The sequence below is a fragment of the Ursus arctos genome, unplaced genomic scaffold (genome assembly GCF_023065955.2).
Source record: "Ursus arctos isolate Adak ecotype North America unplaced genomic scaffold, UrsArc2.0 scaffold_20, whole genome shotgun sequence".
Taxonomy (NCBI): domain Eukaryota; kingdom Metazoa; phylum Chordata; class Mammalia; order Carnivora; family Ursidae; genus Ursus; species Ursus arctos.
This window is the reverse complement of record NW_026622875.1, coordinates 15,222,247-15,247,829: the sequence shown is the minus strand read 5'-3', so window position 1 is coordinate 15,247,829 and position 25,583 is coordinate 15,222,247. Positions and strand designations below refer to the sequence as shown.

Sequence of the window (25,583 nt, the reverse complement as noted above, 5' to 3'; positions counted from 1 at the left end):
GAATGGATAAATACATGTTGGTATATGCACGCGAAAGAATTCCGCTCAGCAGTAAAATGGAATGAACCACTGATACTCAACATGAATAAACCTCGGAAGCCTCGTGCGAAAAGAGGCCAGACACAAAAGACTGCATACCGTAGGATTGCATTTGCATGATTCTACAAAAGGCAAATGTATATGCTCAGAAATATGAGCTGTGTTGGCCAGGGACCAGGGTAGGGGGATGGGATTAACCACAAAGGCACTAGAGGGAAATTTGGGGGTGTGTGTGTGTGATTGTGTTGATGATGGTTATATGATAGTATAAATTTGTCAAAGCTCATTGAATTGTACACTTTTATTATTATTATTTTTTATTTATTTGACAGAGAGAGACAGCCAGTGAGAGAGGGAACACAAGCAGGGGGAGTGGGAGAGGAAGAAGCAGGCTCCCAGCAGAGGAGCCTGATGCGGGGCTCAATCCCAGATCGCCGGGATCACGCCCTGAGCCGAAGGCAGACGCTTAACGACTGCGCCACCCAGGAGCCCCTAAATTGTACACTTTTAAAAAGTAAATTTTATTGTATATAAATTATGCTACAATAAAGCTGATTTTAAAGAACAGATACCTGCCAAAGAGATTCTCTTAATTTTTAGTCTTATAACTCACTAATTTAAATGATTTAACCCACAAACTAAAAGGTAACAAATATGGTAACTAAAGTTTGAAAGGCGATATATATATTCGAAGTGTTCAAGGTTAGAGATCCTGGACAACTTTATTTTTGCTTTTTGATCACCAACATGTTGTTATCGTGTTACTGGTAGAATAAATAATAAAGTAAGATTGAAAGATTACTTTGTCTTTTTAACTAATCTTAAGCTAATTACAGAAGGTTATTCCCATGTCTGGATCTATAACCCTGCCTCTCTAATTTATGAAATTTTCATTTTACTGACGAACCACCACAAAAACCTCCAGAGTCACCCAAATTGAGCTGAAATTTCATTTTCTGTGCTCTACTCCCACTAGAAACCTCTGATCATTTAATTATTTACTAATTAATTCCACATGCCTCCCCCACTTCCAGAGGCTCTCACGCAACGTCATAAATAAGGCAAGCGTGATAATGAGGGTAAGTAAAGCAAGCCAACGCAGGGTGGAGAGGCTGAGGACGACTGGAAGTAGCTGCAGATTTTGCCATAAGCTTCTAAGTGGACTAAAAAAGAGGAAGCAGGTATAAGATTCAAAATGCTTATAAGATAAAGAAAAAACTAAGTGTTAAGGAGATGCAACATTCTTGGGGCGCCTGGGTGGCACAGCGGTTAAGCGTCTGCCTTCGGCTCAGGGCGTGATCCCGGCCTTCTGGGATCGAGTCCCACATCAGGCTCCTCCGCTAGGAGCCTGCTTCTTCCTCTCTCACTCCCCCTGCTTGTGTTCCCTCTCTCGCTGGCTGTCTCTCTCTGTCAAATAAATAAATAAAATCTTTAAAAAAAAAAAAAAAAAAAAAAGGAGATGCAACATTCTTTCTGATACTAAGACTAGGGTGAAAAATTTCCTGTGGATCCCCTGAAAGAAGAAATTGTGTGACACAGCAAATATCAGCCACAGCACATCGGAAAAGCCACAGTGAGTTCCCTGTGGCACCCTTAGATCCACAGAAAAAGCTGAGAACATAATGCCCCTTTACGCAGGGAACCATGGTGGCTGCAGGGAAAAGGTGGCCGGGGACTGCACACATCTCCTTTCGCAGCTTTCGTATATACACACCCTGCACACATCACCAAGCGCTGGTTACTGTACAGACTGGGGAAGCACCTCCACAAATTACTAGCTGTATAGTGTTGGGTAAGCTCTGTGTCTCCCATCGATAGTGGGGATTAGAGACAACCTACTTCATTTGATTGTTGGTAAGGTTAAATGATTTAATATGAATAAGAAGCCTTGAATCAGTAAGTGATAGCTATTACTAATGATAATGCCAAAGTGAAGTTTGTGAAGGTTGTCCTGCGATGGAACAAAACAATATTGTTCCTTGTATAAAGGTCAATGATCACCCCATTTTAGTCAAGAACATAAAGTTAGAGTATCTACTAGATATGAAAATCAGATGCCTGTTGGTGGGAATGCAAACTGTGTGGCCACTCTGGAAAACAGTATGGATGTTCCTCAAAAAGTTAAAAATAGAACTTCCCTATGATCCAGCAATTGCCCTACTAGGTATTTATCCAAAGGATACAAACATAATGATTCAAAGGAGCACACGTACCCCAGTGTTCATAGCACAATTGCCAAAATATGGAAAGATTCTAGATGTCCATTGACAGATGAATGGATTAAGAAGATGTGGTATATATCTACAATGGAATACTACTCAGCCATCAAAAAGAGTGGAATCTTACCATTGGCAATGACGTGGATGGAACTAGACGGTATTATGCTAAGCAAAATAAGTCAGTCAGAGAAAGACAAATACCATGTGATTTCACTCATACGTGGAATTTAAGAAACAAAACAGAGGAACACAGGGGAAGGGAAGGAAAAATAAAATAAGAGGAAAACAGAAAGGGAGGCAAACCATGAGAGACTCTTACTGTATGGAACAAACTGAGGGTTGCTGGAAGGGAAGAGGGTGGGGTGATGGGGTAACTGCAGGATGGGCATTAAGGAGGGCACGTGATGTAATGAGCACTGGGCGTTGTATGCAACTGATGAAATCACTGAATTCTACCTCTGGAACTAATATACAGTATTATGTTAATTAAATTGAATTTAAATAAATAATTTAAATAAATAAATTTTAAAAAATGGAAACTACCCAAATGTTCATCAACATGTTTATTCATGAAATGGTAACTAAAATGTCATATATCCGTATAATGAAATATTATTTGGCAATAAAATGACTGAAACACCGATACATGCCCTAACATGGAAGAACCGTGAAAACATTATGGTTGTAAATGAAAGAAGCCAGTTACAAAAGACCACAACTAGGCAAATCCTTCTAGACAAATCTATAGAGACAGAAAGATTAGTAGTTGCTGAGGGCTGAGGGAAAGAGAAAGAGGAGTGACCGCTTATGGGTATAGTTTTCTTTTTGGGTGATGAAATGTTCTAAAGTTAGATTGTGATGATATTTGTGCAATTCTGTGATACACTCGAAACCATCTAATTATATACTTTGAATGGCTGAATTTTATGATATGTGAATTACATCTTAATAAAGTTGTTTGGGTTTTTTAAAAGGCATTGTGACAAGTCAACAGGCCCTTGCAACTTGTGGAGTCCAGCTTTCAAGTGAAGAATGAACAGCTTTGGGCCTCCAAAGATAATATTTCTTGAATAAGCTTTCAATTGGAGTTAGACAGGGTTGTGATCACTGGCAACAATTCCAGGTACAGATTTGGTGTGTTACCAATTAAGGGCAAAATTTTAAGTAGTTAGTTAACTAGTTAGTTCCCGTGTCTGGGCAGATGTGGTATATTTATTTCATGGCCTGTCCGTGGGAACCATTTGTCTTAGGCCAGCAGGTTGCCCTCTGCTCTGGAATATATTTCTAGGTCAGTGGCTCCCACCATCAATTAGTGTGTGTGCTCAAGGGAATGCAAACTGATTTCAGCATTATCTTAAACAAAACATAATTAGGAAGGTAAGTATCCTGCCAAAAAATTACATAATGCATTCCAAAGTCAACTAAAAATGAATTTTGGACCAACCATGCTAAATATACACATTTAGCATAGGTTTAAATGGTTAATAGTCACGATAATACTAAGTTGGTAGTACTGGTGTAGCTTTTCTGTTTTAAACTTATTTAAATCTTTCTTTTAGGATTTAGAAATTCTGCTACACAAATTTCACTGGAAAAAAGTTAATAAATGAAATTCTCAAACATCTGTCCCACTACAACATTGTATGTCTTTCCACTACGTCTAAATCCTGATAGAATGTTCAATCCGGAATGTTCAGTCACTTTGCTATGCAAAATTGGTCCACAACCTGGACATCACCAGGGAGATCCACTCCAAACTACTGAGTCGGAATCTGCATTTTTACAAGATTTCCCAGACAATTTGTGTGCACATTAAAGTTTGAGAGGCCTTGCTCTCATACCTCACCGAAACTCAATATAAAACAGCCTCAGGAAAACTGGGCAGTGCATCACTATTAGTAATCTCAATTGAGACAATGTTGTAGCAATCTTAAAATGTCCCTATTTGATTAAGGTGGTGAAAGCTATAAACGTTCTCTTACTGTAAATGTGCACGAAACACAGGAAAGAAGGCTGTGGTGACCACTCTTACTTAAACATCCTAGAGGATGGAGCAGAGAGGAGCTTGTTCCTAAGGAACTTCTCCCTACTGTTCTAGCTGTCCCCAGATCTTCCTCCTGGCTTTGCCCTTTTGGGCCCAGCATTTACCCTTTGTGAAAGCCCAGCCTGGACACTTTGCTGTGAAGCAGCAGGTGGTAAAGAATCATCAAGGGCAGGAGGGTTCCTGAGTGAAAGATGGAAACTTTACTCTTTCACCCACTTACCAGTATGGAAAGAAGCAGTTTAGACCTGGAGCACCACTGTTTTCCCTCTCCCAGGTAGGTGCAATTCAAGCTCACCCTGCATACCCCTTAAAGAGCGTCAAGTCTCCTAAACCCACAGGGTTTGAATACATGAAAACCCCTCCATTGTACGTTTGCCCCCACATTTCTACTTCCTACAAAGGAAGTTTATAAAGCCAAGTAACCAGGAGGTCTTCCCAAGTGAATCAGTGGTCTCCGTGCCATGAAGGGGTGGGGGGAAGGGGAAGGGATCAAGAGAGTTGCCTGGAGAATGATAATTAAAATGCTGATTCTTGGGCTCCACCCTTAAGATTTTGATTCAGGACGTCTGGACTTAGGACCAAAAATTAACATTTTAACAAGTGCCCGAAGCAATTTTAATGTAGGTGGTCCAGGCCTACACTTGAGGAAACTGAGATAGTTGATTTAAGAATAGCAATCCCACCTTTGCAATAAAACACTTATTCTTACGCATCTATTTCAGTTTTTGAACTGATGTTGTCAATTTCCTATTTGGCTTCCATTCAGCATTTACTGAGCAACTGTTGTTTGCAGAGAATGGTAGTACCTGTTCCTTTCCTGGTATGTTTGGGCTGGGTGGAGGGGATGGGGAGAGAAGGGTGTGATCACAATACAGAGCTATTTCTCAACTTCCTAGCAAAATGTCAAATTCACCTTTTCATGATTTGTGAAACAGATTAACCTAAACAACTGTATTACCCAACCACAGTTACCATAATTTGTTAACCTTTCCAGGGCACCAACGTAGCAGAGATGTCATGGCCTTACCGGTAGGAAGGTTAGTTCTATAAACCAAACTGCCCACCTTCTCCACTTGAGGGTATGACCACAGGCAAGAAATTTAACCTTTCTGTAATTCAGTTTCCTCATCTGTAAAATGAGGCTAGAACACCTACTTCATGGAGCTGGTGTAAGGAGTCAGTGAAACCCTATCTAATGGATGCAGAGGGCTCCAAGAATCTAAATAATATAGTGCAGATTCATTTCATTTTTCAGTCAAAGCCACAAGACCATTGTGAGAATACTGAAAACCGTTTCCAGAGGCTGATTTGTAATTCTAGGTGAAAAGAGTGAAATTTAAACTTTATTTCAAACAGTTCAAGTGAATTACTGTCACTAGAGTGATCTGGGGTTTTTGTTTTTTAGGGTTCTCTAACTCTTGGCTCTTCTTCAGGAGTTTGTCCTGCTGATGCCACGCTCGACCCCAAAGTTCTGTTCCAAATCCCCGGTTTAGGGGGAGATGCGGAGGCGCGAGGTCCCAGCCAGGCGCCCCTCGGGAGCTGGACCGGAGCCCAGCCCCGGGGCTGGAGGGGCTGGGAGGGGACCGGGGTCGGCCGCCCCGGCCGGCAGCTCAGCGGGGAGGATGCCGCCGGGCGCCGGGAGCGTGCGCGGCCACGTGACGGCCGCTATAAGAGCGCTCCGGGCCCACGCTGGGCTCCCGCCGCGCCTCCTCCCTGGCCGCGCTCCCTCCCGGCGCCCGGCTTCTCCAGCCAGCAACCTGCGGCTGCGGCGGCCGCCCGCCCCCCGGCAGCACCATGACAGGTACGCGCCGCGCCGCCCACCGCCCCCCGGATCTCCGGCTCCTCGCCCCGCGCTGCCGTCCGCGGCTCCGCCGCCTCCCCGCCTCGCAGCCTCGGGGGAGTTCCTGGCAGGACGAGGACCGCCGCAAAGTTGCTGGCTGGCTGCAGTCGGGCGTGCCGCTTCCTGCGTCAGCCGCTGCCCCGCCGCCCCCGGCGCCGGAGCTGCGGCCGGGAACCCGGGACGCTGTCGTGGGGGGCAGCCTGGCGGGGCCTGGGCTCTCTGCCGAAGCCCCCGTTCCTGCTTCCGTCTCCCTGCCCTTCCTCCTGCTCTCACCGTGAAGGGCGGGCGGAGCAGCTGCGGCGGGGCCGGGTGGGGGCGGGGAGCCGGTTCCCGGGGGCGCCTGTCCTGCGCCCTGGAGCGCGGCGGGATCGCTCGGCGGCCGCCCCCGCCTCCCGCAAGCGGGAACACCTGGAAGGGCCGGCTTCGAGGCCGGGGCGCCGGCGGCCCCGGCCCGGCCCTTCTCTCGGCCGCCGGGGCGCTGGCCGCCACGCCGGGCCTATTTTTAGGCCTTGGGAGCCGGGTTGCGGAAAGCTAGAGCCGGGCGAGCGCCCCAGGGGAGCGGGCCGCCTGCGGTGGGCGTGCGCCGGCTCACTTGTTACAGGGGTCGAATCTGCCCCGAGAAGGGGAAGCGCGGAGGTAACTGACTGGTCCTTCCGATGTTGTTGAGGCTAATAGCGCGGTTAAGAGATCAGTTGAACTGCCGAAACACTGCGGCTGTACCCGGAGTTGTTCTGTTTTACCCAGCTGTCATTGGTCTTTCCTGTTCATTTGTAATGTTTGCTAGGTGTTCCAGCTTACGTTCCTAAGCATTTGTCCTGTCTCCTACTTCATCTTGGAGAGCATCCATATCCTTGCTTCCTGAAATCCTTGAGTCCTCTTTACCTTACTAAACTTTTATCCGGGTTCCTCTGGAATCTGGACCTTTTTTGAGTTAAAACATTAGTTCTTTTTCCCCAGGTTAAATACTCTTGAAATGTGTCCGTCTTATGATGGGTTGAGGGAACAAGTAAAGGCGGAGACTCATCGGCATGTCAAATGACAGGTGGCCCTGTTCTGAGCTTTCCTAGAATGTGACTAGCTGGGAAGCCGGTGGCCCTTGAGGAGTGGGGAAACACCAGTCTTTCTACAGTTTAATAGCGATCTTGTTCAGGAAGAGAGTCCAGCAGGGTGTGAAGATGCCCTCTGGTCAGAGGCTGGCACGTGTGCTAGCCCCCTTGACAGCCTACATCTTTCTCTGTCTCCAGCCTCCGCATTGGAAAACCGGCAAAGGGAAAATGAGAAAGAGCCTGACTTCATGACAAAATGTCCCGACTCCTTGGCTGGGCAACAGTGCCCCCAAGTGACCCCTGCCAGTGTTTGATCCCAAGCATCCTGAACATTTGGATGCCCCCTGCCTTGCTAAAATCCCCCTCAGAGATAGCGTGGACCTCAGACTCATTCCAGGGAAGAACTGGAGAAATCCTCAAGGCAGGGCTGGTGCTCTTGGGAGGGTGTGGCTTGTTCAGTAGGAAGAATAATCCGTGTGTTTGCCTTCCCTTCCAGCAACTGAGTGATTATTGAGTGTGCTGTGTGTGTGTGTTGGGGGAACCCAGGGTACACGGTAGGGGGTACTGCTTGCTTCTCCAAGAAAAAGGAGGCAGGTTTGCTACTACTTTTGAAGTGGTCCCTAAATCCAATTAGCACTGATTGGCTGCTGTTTAGAGAGAAGCACTACAGAGGGAAAGCCTGTCTATCAAGGTGATACTTGAGCAGACACTCAAAGTGACTGTTGAGATGTGGTGGGTGGAGTGGGTGCCTTTGCTCCAGGTTGAGGAAACCATGTATAAAGCCTGAGGTTTGGCAGAAGCCTAAGCATCAGGATGAAGAATATGGGCTCTGCTTTCAGATGTTCTCGGTTGAGGTCATTAGTTGGATTTGTGCATGGCTGGAAATACTTATAGGAAACAAAGTGTACTTCTTGATTTCTTCATTACCACCTGTTAATTGCCTGAGGTCCATCTTCTGGTGTTAAGCTACTCTTTAGTCTGAGAATTTTGCGTGTTCAGACTCTAAATTGGGTTTAATTTTTAAAGCTTAATCCACCTGTTGGAGACTGCCAGAGATGTTTCTGCTTCAAAATGGTCTTGAATCTTTCTTAAAGTGGGCGCTTGGGTTCTTCCTCCACTCCCAAAGAGGCTGCTCCTTTATTAATAGAGCAAATTGATCTCAGAGGAGCTAATTTTGCCAAATTGGTCGTTGAAAGGGGTCCTGGGGTAGGTTTTTCCGGGTAGGATATTATAATGAGTGTGGTTTTTTTTTTCTTTCTCTTTGTATTAAGATCAGGCCTTTGTGACACTGACCACAAACGATGCCTACGCCAAAGGAGCTTTGGTCCTGGGCTCGTCTCTGAAACAGCACAGGACCACCAGGAAGCTGGCCGTGCTTGCCACCCCGCAGGTCTCAGACTCCATGAGGTGAGGACCTCCCTGCCTGTCTGTCTTTTGGTGGGGCTCTGACGTCCTTATCCCGTTTCTGGTATCACTGGGCATTGAGGCCATACCCGCTCCAGGGGTTGAGCACTAGGTGGAGAAAGATCAGAACTGCTGCGTGAAGGATTTCTGGATCTGAAACCTCTTCCCAGCTCTTGGGAGCTGTTCCAGCTGAGCTCCCTTCTGGAGGCGCTGTTCTGACGCAGCTCTTACTGGTTCCAGCTGTGAGAAGGACTCTCCTGTAAGCAAGTGCTCTGGGATGACCCGAGGGAGCGTTTTAGTCCCGGCATTCCTCATTCCTTTTACGTGGTCACACGTCACTTGCATTCCTTTCCCAAAATGCAGCAGGGGCTACTTTGTTTCCTTCTTCCAATCGGGGAAAACTCAGGTGACTGAAAGTAGTTTTCTCCACTGTCAGTTGGCATTTGTAACCTAAAGATCTTTATCATTTAATAGACTACAGTATTTGCCAGGGCTTTCTGAACTAGGGATTGTGCTAAGAGAGCACCCTGGGCGTGGGGGGAGGACACAAACTCCTTGTTGATTGGGTTAGTTCACTTTGATTTGGTGGTATTACACTACCTAGATCCTAATATTACAGAAATATCTGGGCACACTAGCAGCTCTGTATGGTGTTTATTTGTGTTTTCCTACCCCTCTTAGAAACTGAAAATGCCCTTTTTGTGACTTTTTACAAGAACTGTGAGCACATGCCAAGGACCTCTGAAAAGGTTGCTATGTATAGATGGATATTTCTCACATACTAATAACCTTGTTTGTAAAGGATAATTCAGGAAAATGCTAAAAAGACTGTTTCCCAATGTGTACATCCTAATTTATAGTCTATTTAGTGAGGATGTGTGCAAGAAGACAGATGTAGTCTTAGATCCCCCTTTACTGTGGTAAATGGCTCCACTGACCATTTATTTTCAAAACGATCATGTTTACTGTGTGAATTGGAACATCTTTTTCTACAGCCTGGAGACCAATAATGTAATACCAGCTTTGTTCTGTATGTTTCATGTTATAAACTTTCAGTGATGATGTCTTTATCATATGTGTTCCCGTTCGCTGAGCTTAGTGTTTTACCTAAGTGTATGCCCACTTAACCCACCCCAAGATTGCTTTCTAAATAAATCTTGAGTTAATTTTGGGCCTGGAGAAGTACTGCACCTCACAAACCAAAGTGAGTCTCTCATTATGCCAGAAGTGCTAAGCATACTAGAAGTGTTGGGTATATTCGATTCTAAAAATTGGCAACCGAATAACTGAGTCCTTTAACTTCCTTTGGGACATGTAGGCCTCTGTCAACTGCTTTAGCAAAAGTGAGCAGTTATGGGCTTCATTGCAGGTATTATATGCACTTAGCATCATTTGTAAAAACGTACAGTAATCAGCAAGAGTCCATTCTAATGAAATATTATTGTTAAATACATAGGTTGTTGTAAAGATGTGCTCTTTCCAAATGGGAGTCACATTTCAACAGGTGGTTTCTGTAATTTGCGAGTATTCAGTGATACAATAAAACATAGAAAAGTTCTGCTATAATAATGTTTAACACAAGTCCTTCATCCTCACCAAAGCAATTTTTATTAGTGAAGTTAGCTGCGCATGCGAATTAATAGTTTGGCCTGAAGTAAATTAAGAGCATCCATTTAAGAGATTGTACTATCTCAAAGTAAGCAATCGCTCTGGTCATTGATGGGTAGACTCATAAGAATACAATTTTACATTAGGTGGGTTACCTGTTACTTATTTGGAAAGACACTAAGCTCCGTTTTCTGGATTTTATTTTGGCAGAAAAGTTTTAGAGACCGTCTTTGACGAAGTCATCACAGTAGACGTGTTGGACAGTGGCGATTCTGCTCATCTGACCTTAATGAAGAGGCCTGAGTTGGGTGTCACGTTAACTAAACTCCATTGCTGGTCACTTACCCAGTATTCGAAATGTGTGTTCATGGATGCAGATACTCTGGTGAGCGTGGCTTCGACGACGGGAAAGATGTATATAGTAACTGAGACCAGTTAGGCATTTGAGGAATGCTCTCAAGACTTGACAGTCAAGTTCAGATAAAACCACTCATTGAAAGCATCAGGTGACGAAGGAGAGTAAGCCCAGGCTACCTTACAGCTGTCATCTGAATGGTTAGGATCAGCGGCAGATTGTATCTTTTGTGTTGGATAACTTAAGGAGAACTTAAGAAAATGCTGGGGCAGAACATTTCTGTAATGCTTTCCCTCCCACCCCCCCCTTTGAATTAGGTCCTAGCAAATATTGATGATCTTTTTGAGAGAGAAGAATTGTCGGCGGCACCAGACCCAGGGTGGCCAGACTGCTTCAATTCTGGAGTCTTTGTTTATCAGCCTTCAGTTGAAACATACAATCGGCTGTTGCACCTTGCTTCTGAGCAAGGCAGTTTTGATGGTAGGTATCTGTTATCTTTATATTTGATAAGCTGTTAGTAACTTCTAGGGGCTGCTCTTCTCCAGGATCTAGTTGCTTTCATTCCTTGTGCCTGGAAGACAGCAATGAGTGATATGTAGCAAACAAATTCATTTGTGCTCTTGTCGGAAACACTGTTGTGTGTCTGTGTGTGCATATGCATTTTTCTTCTGTAAGTGCATAAGATTGAGCTAGGAGGCATTTTTATACACCTGCCTTTATCTCGCTTTCTTGTGTCTAAATTAGAATATGATAAATGAACCATGATTATTCAAGAATTCTAAAGACTATTATTAAACAACTCAAAAACTTTAACAACTCTCTTTAAATCTAAGTAAACTTAACTGCAGGAGCTAACAGGAGGACCAAGCATTGTTTCCATAGAAATTGGAGGAATAAACCTGGTAATTTGGCTCATTCTCTTGGGAAGCATTAAAAAAAAGATAGAAAATTAAATGATTAATCTCTGTCTCCAAATTCTCATTCCCTGTAAGGCTGCACATCAGAGTGGTATTTGCAAGGCCAAAGAGTAGAATATTGGCAAAGTTAGCATCCATTTTCCATAACGTAGAAGCAGATCTGTAGCCACTTGTATATGTAGAAAGGTTCTGACTACTCGTGGATTTAGGGCCCCACATCCTTTGGAGAAATTTGATCAAATGAATTAGGACGTATGTTTCCATTTCAGGCCAGTCTCTGAAATAATAAATAATCCTTTTTTTTTTTTTTTTAAAGATTTTATTTATTTATTTGACAGAGAGAGACAGCGAGCGAGAGAGGGAACATAAGCAGGGGGAGTGGGAGAGGAAGAAGCAGGCTCCTAGCAGAGGAGCCTGATGTGGGACTCAATCCCAGAATGCTGGGATCATGCCCTGAGCCAAAGGCAGACGCTTAACGACTAAGCCACCCAGGCGCCCCCCCATCTTTTTTGTTTTTACAACAGACTATCCCAAGAAAGAACTAGTAGTTAATGTGCAAAAGCAGCTCTTTCTGAAATTAATGTTGATGGATCTTTTGAATAAAGAAGAAAGCTAATTATGTCAGAGAAGAAGGATCCACTCTAAGAAGCGGCTCTCTCAGCAGGGACTTACTATCAGACACTTGACAATGTGGCAAAGAGCCCTGAGCTCTGAAGCAGACCCTCAGCACCAGGGGAGTCTCTTCCCCCTCTCCTCTGCAAGAGCAGGTCTGAGATTGCAGGGAGTAGATCTTCTGAAGCTAGGGAAACGGCTTTCCTCAGTTGACCTAGGTTTGGCCCTTGGTGAATATAGGAAGATTCATTTCCATTAACTAGTTATCAAATTGAAAGTCATAAGCTCAAATTTAAACGTTTTAAACTAAAAGATTAAAAGTTTGTCAGATTGCTGAAGTTAAAACCATTTCAGTTATACAGAAAACTGAGATTGGATTTTTGTTGTGCTATTCACAGGAAATAAATTCTGTTTGGTCACTTGACAAAGGATTTGGGATATGCAGCTATTGAAATGTCATTGAAAAGAATAAGAACGTTTAAGCCTCCCTCTTGTGTCACTGTTTGGCTAGTGTAAACTCTGTCAGGAGCTCTCAACGTGCGGTTGATTTAGCTTCCTAGGGGACATTTGGAAACAGCTGGGGACCAATTGGGTTGTCACAATTGAGAAGAAGGATGCTACTGGCATCCAGTAGGTAGAGGCTCGGGTTACTGCTGAACGTCCTACGATGCACGGGGACAGCCCCCACAGCAAAGGATTACCAGGTCCCAGTTGTCAATAGCACCAAGGTTGAGAATCTTTGCTCTATGCCAAGACATGATACGCTCTAAAACATCAGGAATATCAGCACCATAATGGATGACGGCATCTGATAAGAAGTACAGTCGTATCGTAGGCACCCTTAAGTAGGAAATAATGTGTTGAGTGTTCACTGTGGTCAGGACCAAATGCAACTTCTTCACTTCACTGGCTTATTTTTTTTAGCTCCATAGAAGAAAGGAAAGATGTATTAGTATTTGAGTTCAAAACACATACTCCTTATTTCTACTGCTATCCTAAAACCATGACCTTTGCATAAAAGGAAGGTGAGAGTATTTTTAGCAGAAGTCCACTGTTTGTCTTAACCTTCCCGTCAAAATATAGCTTGCTTCACCTCCTCCGATCAAATTTGAAGGAAGTAGTGTAATGTGCCAGAAACTCAGTGTAAATTGTCAACTCCAGTAAACAATTCATTCTAAAATAGACCCAGCAACCTGAAATCCAGATGACTGTGCTCGGGTAGAGAGAATCAATCCAATTTCTAATCTAGAAGAGTACTAGGTTTTGTTGTTGAAAGGAAGAGTTTCGGTACCAAACAGTAGTATGCCGTGGCAAATTACCCAGGTCACGATTTTAGAATATAAAACTAATCTGGGTCATCTACCTTGTTTGAGAATTAAGAGGTACTAGAGGAGTTGATGAATTCATCGTTAAGAAGCCAGGACGTGTGAAAAGTGCCCAACTAGAAAGCACTTTCTGCTTTTTCAGCCAGAATCGGAAACCACGGAGAGGTTCTCTCTGCCTCGTAGCACATTCCGTGATTCAGCGGCAGGGTTTCCAGGAGCTGGTCTTTCTGTAAGGTGTTTGGCTTAACTGGCTTGTTGGTGGCGAAGGATTGAATTTTCTCTGTTAATAGAAATGCTTAATTGAAGGAGTTGAAAATTCAGTTATGCGGATGGGAGCTTATAGTTATTCTCAATATGTTGTTTAAATTCAACAGAAGAATAGATTAGCAGCTCCTGAATGAAAGGTAGTTTTCCCTTTGTGTCGATAAGCTTTACTTACCAAAGAAAGCTCACAACATACCGAAGGGAGCCTGTTCCACTCTGGAGAAGTTTACTCTCCTGTTGAATTGATACCAGCGTGACATAAAGACTTACTGGACTGACACTTAACATTTCGTCGTGAGCTACATCTTTTTTCCTAATGGCAGTAGTAACCTTGCTTTTACTTCACGTTTTTGGTGCAGTGCACAATTTCTTTTAGATGTTCTGTCCTAGGCACTGAGATAGGAACATGTTCAAATGTTTCCTTTCACATTTTCTAATATCCAGATATTCGCCATCCCCCTTCACCCCCAGCTTTACTGAACAGAGGGCTTAGGTCTCAGTATTTTTAGATTGGTATTAAAGGAAACCCATTTGTAGATGATTTTATCTCAGTCTGAATATCTCGCAAGTCCTGCTTAATCTCTTGCATACGTCCAACAAAAACGAGGGGGCCGGGTGTCCACTGACAAGCCACACAGGCTGCTGGTGGCTGAGTGTTTGCAGCTGCGTTTGCGGCCCTTCTGCAGAGGAATGTGACTGGCATGCCTGTAATCACCAGCGCTCTAGTTACTACCCCTCCCCATGCCTCTGGCCAAAAGAATAACCGTAGCATGGCCAGTCATGCTAGATACCTTGACTTCTCTCTTCCTTCCAGATATATGGAGTATTAGAATTTAGAGCTAGTGACTGTGCACCTTATTCATGGCTGAATTCTAATTTTCCGTAGTGAAGTATCTAAGTTCCTATACTGTTGGTGTTCGCAAACTGTCTTGACACTTACTTCATAACTGAAGTTACATGTTTCCTGAAAGTTGAACAATAGCTGTTGTGAAATATTTGCACACTAACATTTTACAGAATGTGACAAGATCAGGTTAATTCAGGGTTTGTTAGCAGTGAGAGGAAGAGGTCATATTAGATACCGATCATCGGTTTTGTGTCCACGAACTCATGTGCAGTAAAGATGGTACGCTTGGCCCTTGAGGAAATCAATCCAAATGCAAGCTGAGGTTTACTTTCTTTTCCTCTGTTACTCCAAAGCACCCTGAATTAAGGGTGCTGGTAGAGTTGAAGAGTTTAGTGTTCAGAATTGCTGTCTGTTAAATTTTATCTATATGTGTTAGTTTAAAAAACCTAAGTCAAAAAGAGGGATTTGTATTTTCCAATTTGGAGTGTTGGTTTTTTGTGGGTTTTTTTTGGGTTTTTTTGTTTGTTTTGTTTTTAAGAATTTATTTATTTGTCAGAGCACAAGCAGGGGGAACAGCAGGCAGAGGGAGAAGCAGGCTCAATCCCAGGACTCTGGGATCATGACCTGAGCCGAAGGCAGACGCTTAACTGACTGAGCCACCCAGCCATCCCTTGAGTGTTTTGTGGGGTTTTTTGTTTTTGTTTGTTTGTTTGTTTAATTGGGGATTTACTTTACTGTAACCTAAATATCCTACGCTATTTATTGGAGTAATGAAATTTTGGTCTATGGTTGAATTTTCAGAAAAAATAGGCAATAATTGGTGATCGGAATATTAGGTATGATTTTACTTTCAGCAGAATCCAGGACCTGCTGTGAGGCCCTTACACCTACATATTCCATATTCTAAGTGGTCACTGAGCCCCTTAAACTGTAAGATGTTTTTTCCTTGCTTGCAGACGTAAACCAGGAGAGTATAAGTTTTTAAAAGGATTTTTAACAGAAGAGATTTGGCTTTAAATTCTTATAAAGTGTAAAGTTGACCCCACTGCTACCTCCTTTAACCTTTGTAGTTAATTAGGCTTCAAATCGGACCTGCCCAAGAAAGGAATGAAGGTGAGAGGTATTTCCAGATAACACTTGTCTCGTCCAACCCAAAAAGCTCAGAAATCCCAGTGCACCTCACTGGGTTCACTGACTTGGTGGCTTCTCCCTTGCCGGCTGCCTGTGGTGGGCTTGCCCCGGCGGCCTCAGCATGAGGCTGCTTGCGGCCAGGAGGGTGCTTGTCAACTGCTTTGAAAATTACTCCGCTCTCTTGGATTTATATCACTTAGTTGATAGTACGAGTAGTAAGTATCTTGAATAAGTAAAAATGAAAAGCAAACGTCATAACAGGTAACAGCAAGACAAATGAGCCCCCAGGTTTTTACCTCCTTGTATCCTTGAGTATTTCTTTTAAGTTAGTCATCTGTTTGTCTCTAGCCTTGTAACCAGCAGAGATCATGACCCCGTGAGAAATGAAGAAGGGGGAAAGGGCCAACGTGTTACATGTGTACGGGCTCTTAAACGGGTCCTCCTCCTTCCTCACTTCTTTCCCAACAGTCCTGGGTGGTCGTCATTCACTCACTCGTTCACTCATTCACGTGTTCGTGTAGCGGGTCGTTCTTGGGGGCCTGCTGTATAACTGGTACGAGGAGCCCCTGTCGTCACGTTCAGGATGGCAGCCTGGCCAGTGTTCCTCCGCCGGCGGCAGAGCCAGGGCTGAAAGAGACAGCGTTTCTTGACCTTGTGGCTGGGTTGTGTGTGTGGTTTTTTCCCTCCCTCCCCATTAGTCCATTCTGCAGCACTCACGAAAATGAATCCTGATAGTGATACAGGATGGAGGAGAATCTCTAGGACATGGCCCTCATTACAGATTAATTAAAATTCATTTCTCTGAGTAGAGAACAGCTGGTACATTCCTCACCTTACAGATAGTAGACTTGAGCCTCCATTTCTCTCTCTCTACAGCTTACTGCTCTTCTGCCCCGAACCACGGTATCCAGAAGGCCTGTCTTTCTAAATCCGCTGCACAGTTAGGTCTTGCATTGTTTTCTGAGTCTGGAGATATTCTTGGAAATATCATTCTCTACGTTCTGTAGTCCATTTAGCATTTACATAATTTTAGGTACTAACCTGGGCAAGATACTAAGTTTAAGGGCCAGCAATAGACTGGTAAATAATTCAGATTTTTATACCTGCCTCTATAAAGCTTATGAGACCTTACAGAAATTTCATAAGTAACTATATAACTACTCATGTAATTGTGATTCTGATAAATTCAGAGTGCTAAGAGAAGCCAGACTAGGAGGACCTGCCTTAAATTGAGAAAGTGAAATTTAGGTCAAGAATAAATGTTCCCTTGCGTTTATATGTTATTTAATTAACATCTTAATGGTTAAAATCTTTTAAAAGATAGATTCTTACCTATTTATTAGAGCACGCATGCACTGGTATGCACGAGTTGGGGGGAAGAGGGAGAAGCAGGCTCCCCACTGAGCTGGGAGCCCAACTTGAGGGAGGGATGGTGACATGCAGTGATAGTGAGACCCAAGCTCCAAGCGCTTAGATTTCCATGAGCCACCTGGGGTTCATCCAGTGATCCTTGGCAAACCTCATAGAAATATTCCCAAGATCTAAGCCATTCATAAACTATAATCCTTGGCATGCTTGCTATAGACAGAAGCAATGGTACTAGTATATTGTGGAAGTCTAACAAAGCCAGACACATTTTCATTTCAGCGCTTGCCTGTATCGCTATATAGTCTTAAGCATATTTTAAATTATTTGCTTGATATTTGCTGCTCTGTCCCTTTATTAGATTGAGAACTGTTTGAGAGCTGAAACCTATCTTGTTAATCATATTAACCATAATGCCTGTACCAAATTTATGTCACTTCAGATATTTTCTATGGAAATGACAGTGCAAGCTGCATTCTCGGGGGGGGGGGGGGAGTCATTCCCTTGAAGACTCTAAACCGGTGCTTCATATATTCTAATATGCAGAGAAATCACCTAGGGGTTAAAACGTGGATTCTGATTCTGTAGGTCTAGGTTGGGGCTTACCGTTCTGCATTTCTGTCAAGTTCCCAGGTGATGCCCGTGGTGCTGAAACCTGGACCACTTCGAGTAGGACAATTCTAGAGGGAACATTCCTGCGGCTGAGCTATGAGGGTTCATGTGTAGCAGGGAGGGTGGGCCAATTCTGGTTTATTCACAGGAGGCAGGCCAACTGCCAACGAACTATGAGAGGGCACAAAAACTAATGCATGCATTTGAAAGATGGCACTCACCTCCATCTCTGTCTTATATCAGAAATTCGGTCTATCTGTCTTGTAAAATAGACCGAATTTCTGGTGAGTGCTGTGATGTGTCTGTGGTTACCAGGTTCATGACCCTGCTCAAAAGACCTGGGAAATGCTGAGTGGTTGGAAGATTCTTCCTCGGGCAGCCAGGTGGAAGGATGATGCAGAATCTGGTGCCATGTGTCCCTTGTCCCATTTCCTTTCTGTCTCTCACCTGTGTTGCCATGCCCTGGCCTGATGGGTCACAGCTGCTGGCCATGTCTCCTAATCATGTTTGTCGGTCCAGAGATGATTGCGATGAGAAGCGTCTTAACCTGTCAGAATAAATAAAGCTGGCTCCAGAAGTCTGGCTGAAATGTACTGGACTAAAAAGTGCTGGGAGTTTTGTAGTGAAAGTTCAGCAGTCTTCATAGCATCCCTGTATGTTTCGTGGCGCAGGCATGCTTAGATTTGCATTCTGCTTTGACTTGTGCTCTAATTGAGGGACTTCTAAAAAGACGGTATTGCTAACGTTACATATAGATTTTTCTGATGAAGTTAAAACATTTGCCTGACCTTGAAACGTGGAATTGTGCATTTGGAAAAAGGTGTTTGAAACGTAAAAATTACGTAAAAAGCTACAGACTTTCAGGTGATGTTTAATTCTATTTTTAATCCACAATTTTGGCCTCGAAGTTGACCGTCGGTAGTCACATAATGAGGTTGGAGGCCGTGGAACTTCTATGCTCTGTGCTGTCCGCTCCAGAGGTCCAAGGATTTGCCGGTTGAATGCGTACAACTGACCCACAGGTCTTCCCTGCTCGTTTTACCTCTTGCTTGTTTCCTGTCCCACCAGTGCTGCTCAGCCCTGCTGTGGCACACGGCTGAGGGACCGAGGAGGTTTGTAGGGTACCTGAGGGTAGACGGAAACAGCCTTTGGTGGCCAGGGGCAGCTGGCCAGGGGCTTTGAGGGATCAACAGCTCTGACTCCTGTTTCCCGGGATCATCCTGTCTGATCGGGAAGTTCTGGTTTACAACTACTATTCTGACCTTCACGGAATTAGATTTCTTCATTGTCCTACATGTGATCCGTAGTTCTTTTCAGTGGAATTGCTTAATTTTGAAAAGGTCTTCTAATGTGGCACTAAAAAAAAAAAAAAAATAGAAAAATATATATAGCATGATGCCCAATTTTCCAAAGTTCAGAAATGAGTGAAACTATGCCTGTTGTCTGGGGAGATATATATATATATGAAAACCAAGAAATCTAGACCATTACAAACAAAATTCACCATTAATAGTTACTTTTGGGGGAGGAGCAGTGGGATTGGATTAAGGAGTCCACACAGAATTTAAACAGTGTTGATAACATTTGAGTTCTTAAATTGGGTATTGGGTAGAGTTTTATAATTAATATGCTTTATAAACTACACATATATTTTTGTTTTGATAGTATATTTCATAATGAAAATTTACAGGTAAAGAATATTTAGAAAACATCTTGTCACAATCTCATTCTTGTTCCTCATCATTATTATTTTGAATTATAAAAATAATTCAGCTGTACTAAGGAAAAGTCAGGGAGAGCACATCTGTAACACCAGTGTCCTTATACAGTTACTCTTGTTTTGTTTATTTTCTTCCAGTATGAATATTCATGTTTTTAGTTACGATAACGATGTCTGTCACTGTGTATCTTTATATTTCATGGTGGACTGATGGTCTTTATAGCTCTTAGTTTTAATGGCTAAATAATATTCCTACAAGTGGTTAGTATCATAATATACTAACCATTCCTCTGGTGGAATATTCACATTTTTTTCACCTTTTCTGCTATTACAGAACATCTTCAAGTTTTTTGCATTCATTCTACAAGTAATTTATGTATGTGTAAGGCATTCTGCTATGTGCTTAGAATTACAGTAGTAAGCAAAAAGCCATAGTCTCTGTCCTTGCAGAATTTAGAATCTAATGGCTAACAGTTCTTGATTATATTTTGCATTTTAAGCACATTAATCCTCAGACTTTCAAAATTCTTTATTTTTGAGAGAACAGTAGATACACACGCAGTTGTAAGAAACAATACAGAAAGTTCCCGTGGATCCTTCACCCAGTTTCCCCAGTGCTAACATCTCACATAGTTCTACAGCCCAGAAATGGACACGGATACAATCCATGAGCTCTATTCAGATTTCAGCCGTTTTAAGAGTTTTACGGTCGTGTTTGTGTCTGCATGTGGGTTTTCTGTGCAGTGTTATTACGTGTGTAGTTTGGTGTGACCACCACCACAGTCGAGACAAAACCATTCCGTCACAGGGACCCCTCATGCTACTCTTGTAGCTATGGCTGCTTCTCTCTGACTCGCTCCCCCTCCTCGACCCCTGACAACCACAAATCTCTTCTCTATCTTTATAACTTTAGGACTGGATTGTTTTCACGTAGCGTAATTCTCTTGAGATCCATCCCAGTTGCTGTGGGGAGGAGGAGTCTTTTCCTTTGTATTGTTGAGGGATGCTTCGTCGTATGGAGGTGTCCCGTTCCTACGCCTGTTGAAAGACATTTGGACAGTTTCCAGTTTTGTGCTATAATGAATAAAGCTTCTGTGAACGTTTCCTCAACCTTTATTTTGAAGATTATACGTGAAAGGAAATCAGTAAGACTTCGAGCCTCTATACCTCAACCACCAGTGTTTATGCCCACATTTGGGGTGTCTTTGTAGAATCCAAAGTAAGCTACTGATGAATGGTACAGTGTTTTAGCTTTAATATTTAATATTTTGTCTGAAAATATGTTGTCAATATAGCTAAACTCTGTTTTTGTTCATGTAAGCAGTGGAGCACATCCTGCCACTGTCTTTATTGTCCTTTAGAATTTATGAGGGTAGAATCTCAATTTTTTGTTGAGCTGTTTGTCCCTTGAGGAATGAGGACCCATCCTAGCCTCCTAATACAAAGAAGTTGCTCTGTAGACATTTGTTCAATGAATGCCTTTGCTCCATGGAGTTGACTGAGGGTGTTTAGAAAGGATGAGATACCCAGAGGATGGATAAGGTACATTTGGACTTCAAACTGAATGCTTTGATCTTACTGCTTAGTTCCAAATATTAAATAATCTCCAGATTTTTAAAGTCTCTTTCAAAACCAATGAAAACCAAATAATAACGATAGCCAACTGGGCCTGTTGTGTATTTAGGAAGAAAACTGGGTCTTGAGGAAGAGGGAGGTAACTGCTCAGTATAGCAGCCTTACACTTGAAAAGAGCAGGGTTCTCCCTACCTGCCATCTCCCATACATCGCGCGCACGCGCACACACACGCACACATGCACATATACACACACCCTCCCAAGCTGCTGTTTTGCTGTATGAAAGACTGGTTCTGTGCATGTTTTCTGAAATCTCATGAGCCCAAACAGAAAGGACATGGGTTATGGAGCACAGTATGTTTCGAGGTAGCTTATCGATCTGTTTGGTTACTTGTGTGTTTATGATTTAGGTTAGACACTTAGCTGTTTAGATTTTTATTTCTATTTTTTTTTAATTTCTTTTGAATGAATGGCCATGGCTGTCACTTTCCGGAAGGCCTAAAGATCAGGAACCCCAAGGGCTAAGCAGACACTGTGCTGTGTGGTTGTGGCTGACCTTGGTCCCAGTGATGACTGACCTGGACCTGCCCAGAGGCTTGGTCAGTGGTAGGAGAATGCACCAGGGTGATGTGTCTTTCTGGGCCTCTGTCGAGCCAACAGTTAGGGGCTCTGGAAAACTATTCCATTATCCCAGCTTGCTCTCTCATGCTTTTTACCACCCCCGCTCCTGCCCCTATAGCTCTTAACATAAAATCTAAAATTCTTAACTGGGGATAAAGCCTGTAGTCTGAACCCTGTGTGGTCTGGTCCATGCCCACCTCTCTAAGACCCACCCAGTGCCATGCAACCCCTTCCCCCATGCCGCAGGCCGCGTTCACAGGCCACCTTCCAGCTTTGTGTTCCTGCCCACCTCACATCTTTGGTACATGCTGTTTGTTCTGCCTGAAACGCCATCTGCCCTCCTCCTCTCCCCCTGTATTTGTCAAGCACTCCTGTGTACCTCTCCGATCTTGGCTTCAGTACAGCTTCCTCATGGAAGCCTTCCCTGACACATCACGTGTTCTTGAGCCATTTCCACATGCCTCGTAGCACCCAGCCCTTCACTGCTCTCCTCTCCATCTGTGACAATGCTTATTGACTTCTAATTTGCTGGTACCAGTGTATCCCCCTCCTCCTGCCCCGTCCCTCATGAAGTGATGACCGTTTCTTAGCCCCCTGTTGACTCTTCGGTGCCTGGCGCAGTGTCTGAAACATAGCAGCTGCCCAGTAAACATTTGTTGAGTTCGCGAATTAACTCAGGAAAACGGCCACCCCCTAAAATGTCCTTGGTAGGGTTAACACAGAATTTCTTATTTTAAAAATGGAATCTGTACCTACTTTTAAAGATCCAGTTATGTGTTTCTATGAAAATTATTGACCTGTCTTTGAAGTCGATGACTGTAATTCATTTTTTTTTTTCTTTCAGGTGGGGACCAGGGTTTACTAAACACATATTTTAACAGCTGGGCAACAACAGATATCAGAAAACACCTGCCATTTATTTACAACCTAAGCAGCATTTCTATATACTCCTACCTCCCAGCATTTAAAGCGTAAGTGCAAATGGTTTAACTGTTGTCGGGGGTGGTTAGGGCAGGGAAGCGGGATTTAACATTTGGGGGGGGGGTTTCCTCATTGTCATTCTGGGGTCAATAATAGGTGGGAGCTTTGAGGGTAGTCTTTCTCTTATGAGAAACATGGCTATAGTCGGGAAAGGCCTTGATGTTATCAGTTACTTTGGAGTAACCCAGAGGGCACTCAGCCACCTTATGGAAAAAGGTCCCCATTTGCTCCTGGGGTGCCACACCCCCTGATGAATCGTCCCTGTGTCATGGTCATGAATCCATAGTGGGCACAAACCCAACTTCTGCTACACTTCAGTTCCCGTCCCTCCAAAATGAGGATGTTAGCGGCTTTCCCCGTGGTTATTGTGGAGATGAAGCAAGGCGTTGGCCACGGTGTGCCGTCCCCGTCCAGAGCAGGGGCTGTGGAGTCGGACTACCTCCGTTCACAGTCTGGAGCAGCTTCTTCTGGTTGGTTACTAGTTACTGAACTTCTAGTTCAGGAGGAGTTAGACTAGTTACTGAACTTCTCTGTCTCCATGTCTTCTAAAGCTAATTGGGATCATTAAGAGAGGTAGTCCTATGAAGTGGGTAGAAGAGGGCCTGGCCTACCCTTAGCACTCAGTGAACGTCAGATTATTAGTCCTTTTTGTTTGAGAGGTGGTCTAGCAGTGAGCAGGGATCTCTGAAGCCAGAAAGGCAAGGTGTGTGTTCTCACTCCGCCATTTACCTTCTCTGTGGCTGAGCCTCTGTGCCTCAGTTTATTCATATGCAAAATGACAAGGAAAACCAGACCTACCTCGGAGAGTTGTCATGAGGATGAAGTGAGTTCAGACAGGCATAAAGCGCTCAGTGGACATCTTGTTTTTGGCAGTATTACTTGTTTGGCACTCCCGCTAGTGTGGTTCTAATTCAGCAATTAATACGACCTAGTTGCAGGGCTGGTCTCACTGAACAGGGCCCAGGCCCTGTTCTTTAGCCTCTGACTCATTTGTGTTGAACGAAGATGATGATTCAGGTTTCTTGAACGGAGGCCAAGCTGTCAGGTTGATCCTGAGACACAGCCGTGAGCAGCAAAGCTCTTCATTGAGTTGGGCTGGGCTGCAGTCTCCCGCATGGGCATTCCTGAGAGAGCAGAAAACAAAGGGCCTTTCACTCCTCATATTTCATTATCCAAGTCTTCTCTTTATGTCTCCCACCACAATAATGAGCATGTCTGGCTTTTTGTGGCAGAAGTGTTTCCTTTTCTGTTCTTTTCTGGGCAAACTCTGTCAACATTCCCCCAGATAAGGATTATAAGTGTCTTGTGTTCTTTCCTCCCTAACTGTTCTCTTGGCATATGTCTCTGACATATTATAGCCTCTTGATTGTCTTCCCTCTCTAGAATGAAACAGGCAAACTCTCAAATATACCAACTGTCGCCCGGGTAACACAAATAGAACAGGATTCACTATCAAGGGGTGGATTTAGAGAAACTTTTTTTTTTTTTTTTTTGGCCACTCTGTCCTTGGCCTTGTCAAGTACCAGCCTGTCTTGCTTGAAGATGTGGGCCTGATTCTTTTCATTCTTATTGCCTCATAACTATAACCCTGCAGCTTTGAACTGAGCTCCCACAGACCATGATAGTTTGATCCCCTGGAACTGAATTTGTGATAATAGGGCGGTTGGCTAATGTAATTGACTAGACTCCGTTGAGCAAGCAAAAAGATGGGAGGGGGGAGGAGAAAGAATGATTAGTAGTAGTGTGAGCAGTTCTCCCCACCCTTCCACTTAATTCTGCTCAGTGAGCACATGTCCCGGGATGAATGTGCTGGGGAGACGTGAATCTGATCTCCTTCCAGTTGGTTTCAGTTCCCAAACAGAGTCAACCTAGTGTTTGGAGGTTTGTGTTTTTCATGTCATGTGGCCTCCAGTGCCTAGCAACTGTCTCGCCTCTGGTTCATTTAGACTCCATCTGATTTTCACCGTAACACCAACATCGAACACACTGCACCTTGCAGTGATCGCCTGATTTGCGCAGACACTGCTTGCATTTATTTTGTTTGACAAAAACAAGAAGCAGGTAGAGCCGAGCTCAGGTGTTTGGGGCGCGGCGGGGGGGAGATAGACTTATTTGCCAGAACGAGGGCCTCCTCTCTCAGGAACCCAGTTATTTTTGTATCCTCTGAATGAATTTCCCAGAAAAACAGTTTGAGATCTGAATGACCAAAATGGTGAGGTTGGTTTCTTCTTCCCGGCTCAACAAATCTGTGCTAATTTTGGAAATCTCCTTGGTGTGCTGCCGTAACCGTAGAGTAGGTGACGCACTGGGGAGGTCGGAGCGGCCCCCTCCGTTGGCTGCCGTGCCTGGCCCGGGGCCCCACAGGAGCTCCTGCTGCTTCTGGGCGGCCCGCCCTCAGGGGGTGTCCGCTCCACGCTTCTCTGATAAGACTTCGCAGAGAGCTGCTCTGTCTCCCCCCATCCCTGCCTGTCTGGGAATATTGAAACCCCATCAAAGAACTCCTTTTTCCTTTCCCTCTGCCAGAAAATGCTTTTGTTTTTCTTGCAGAGATCCATTTCCGGAGACATTTTTCATACAATTGGGAAGGGCTAAAAAGACAGTTCTATTCCTTTTTTGTTTCAAGTGAATGTAAAATTGTGACCCAGATCTTTTAAGCTGAAGTAGACGATCGTGGACATTTGGGCCACCATAGCTACTGCACAGATTGCCCTGCGGACCCCTGGGAGCTCAGCATGCATGTGGCGCTCCGTTGCTGGGCTCAGAATCACCTTAGGGGTCTCCAGATCTCAGTGGCCGTGTGGCGTGCTGGCCTTCCCTAGGACAGCGGGTGGGGGGTGGCAGGTAGAGACCGCGGAGTGGTTCAGAGCAACTTGGGCTTGGCGGAACAAGTGAGAATGTGTCTTACCAGCTCCAAGCAACCATGGGCCATGAGGTCCCAAGGCGGTATTTAGATGCCCCGGAATCTTAGAACCGTGGATATCTTAAAACACATGCAGCACTTAGCGTAGCATTGCTGTTTCATGTGAAGTTTTCGCTGAAGGATGGCCTCAGATGAATC

At 44.2% G+C, this 25,583-nt stretch overlaps 1 protein-coding gene across 1 annotated transcript in view; it reads left to right on the top strand.

Moving 5' to 3' along the window:
• The first annotated feature begins 5,939 nt into the window (after positions 1-5,939).
• Positions 5,940-25,583, top strand: part of GYG1 (glycogenin 1) — a 32,856-nt gene continuing 13,212 nt past the window's right edge. Inside the window, exons 1-5 of the mRNA XM_026497251.3 lie at positions 5,940-6,103; positions 8,460-8,595; positions 10,411-10,585; positions 10,873-11,035; positions 22,389-22,515. Of these exons, the coding sequence (XP_026353036.1) occupies positions 6,097-6,103; positions 8,460-8,595; positions 10,411-10,585; positions 10,873-11,035; positions 22,389-22,515 (608 nt within the window). The 5' untranslated portion in view covers positions 5,940-6,096. The remainder of the gene's footprint in view (positions 6,104-8,459; positions 8,596-10,410; positions 10,586-10,872; positions 11,036-22,388; positions 22,516-25,583) is intronic.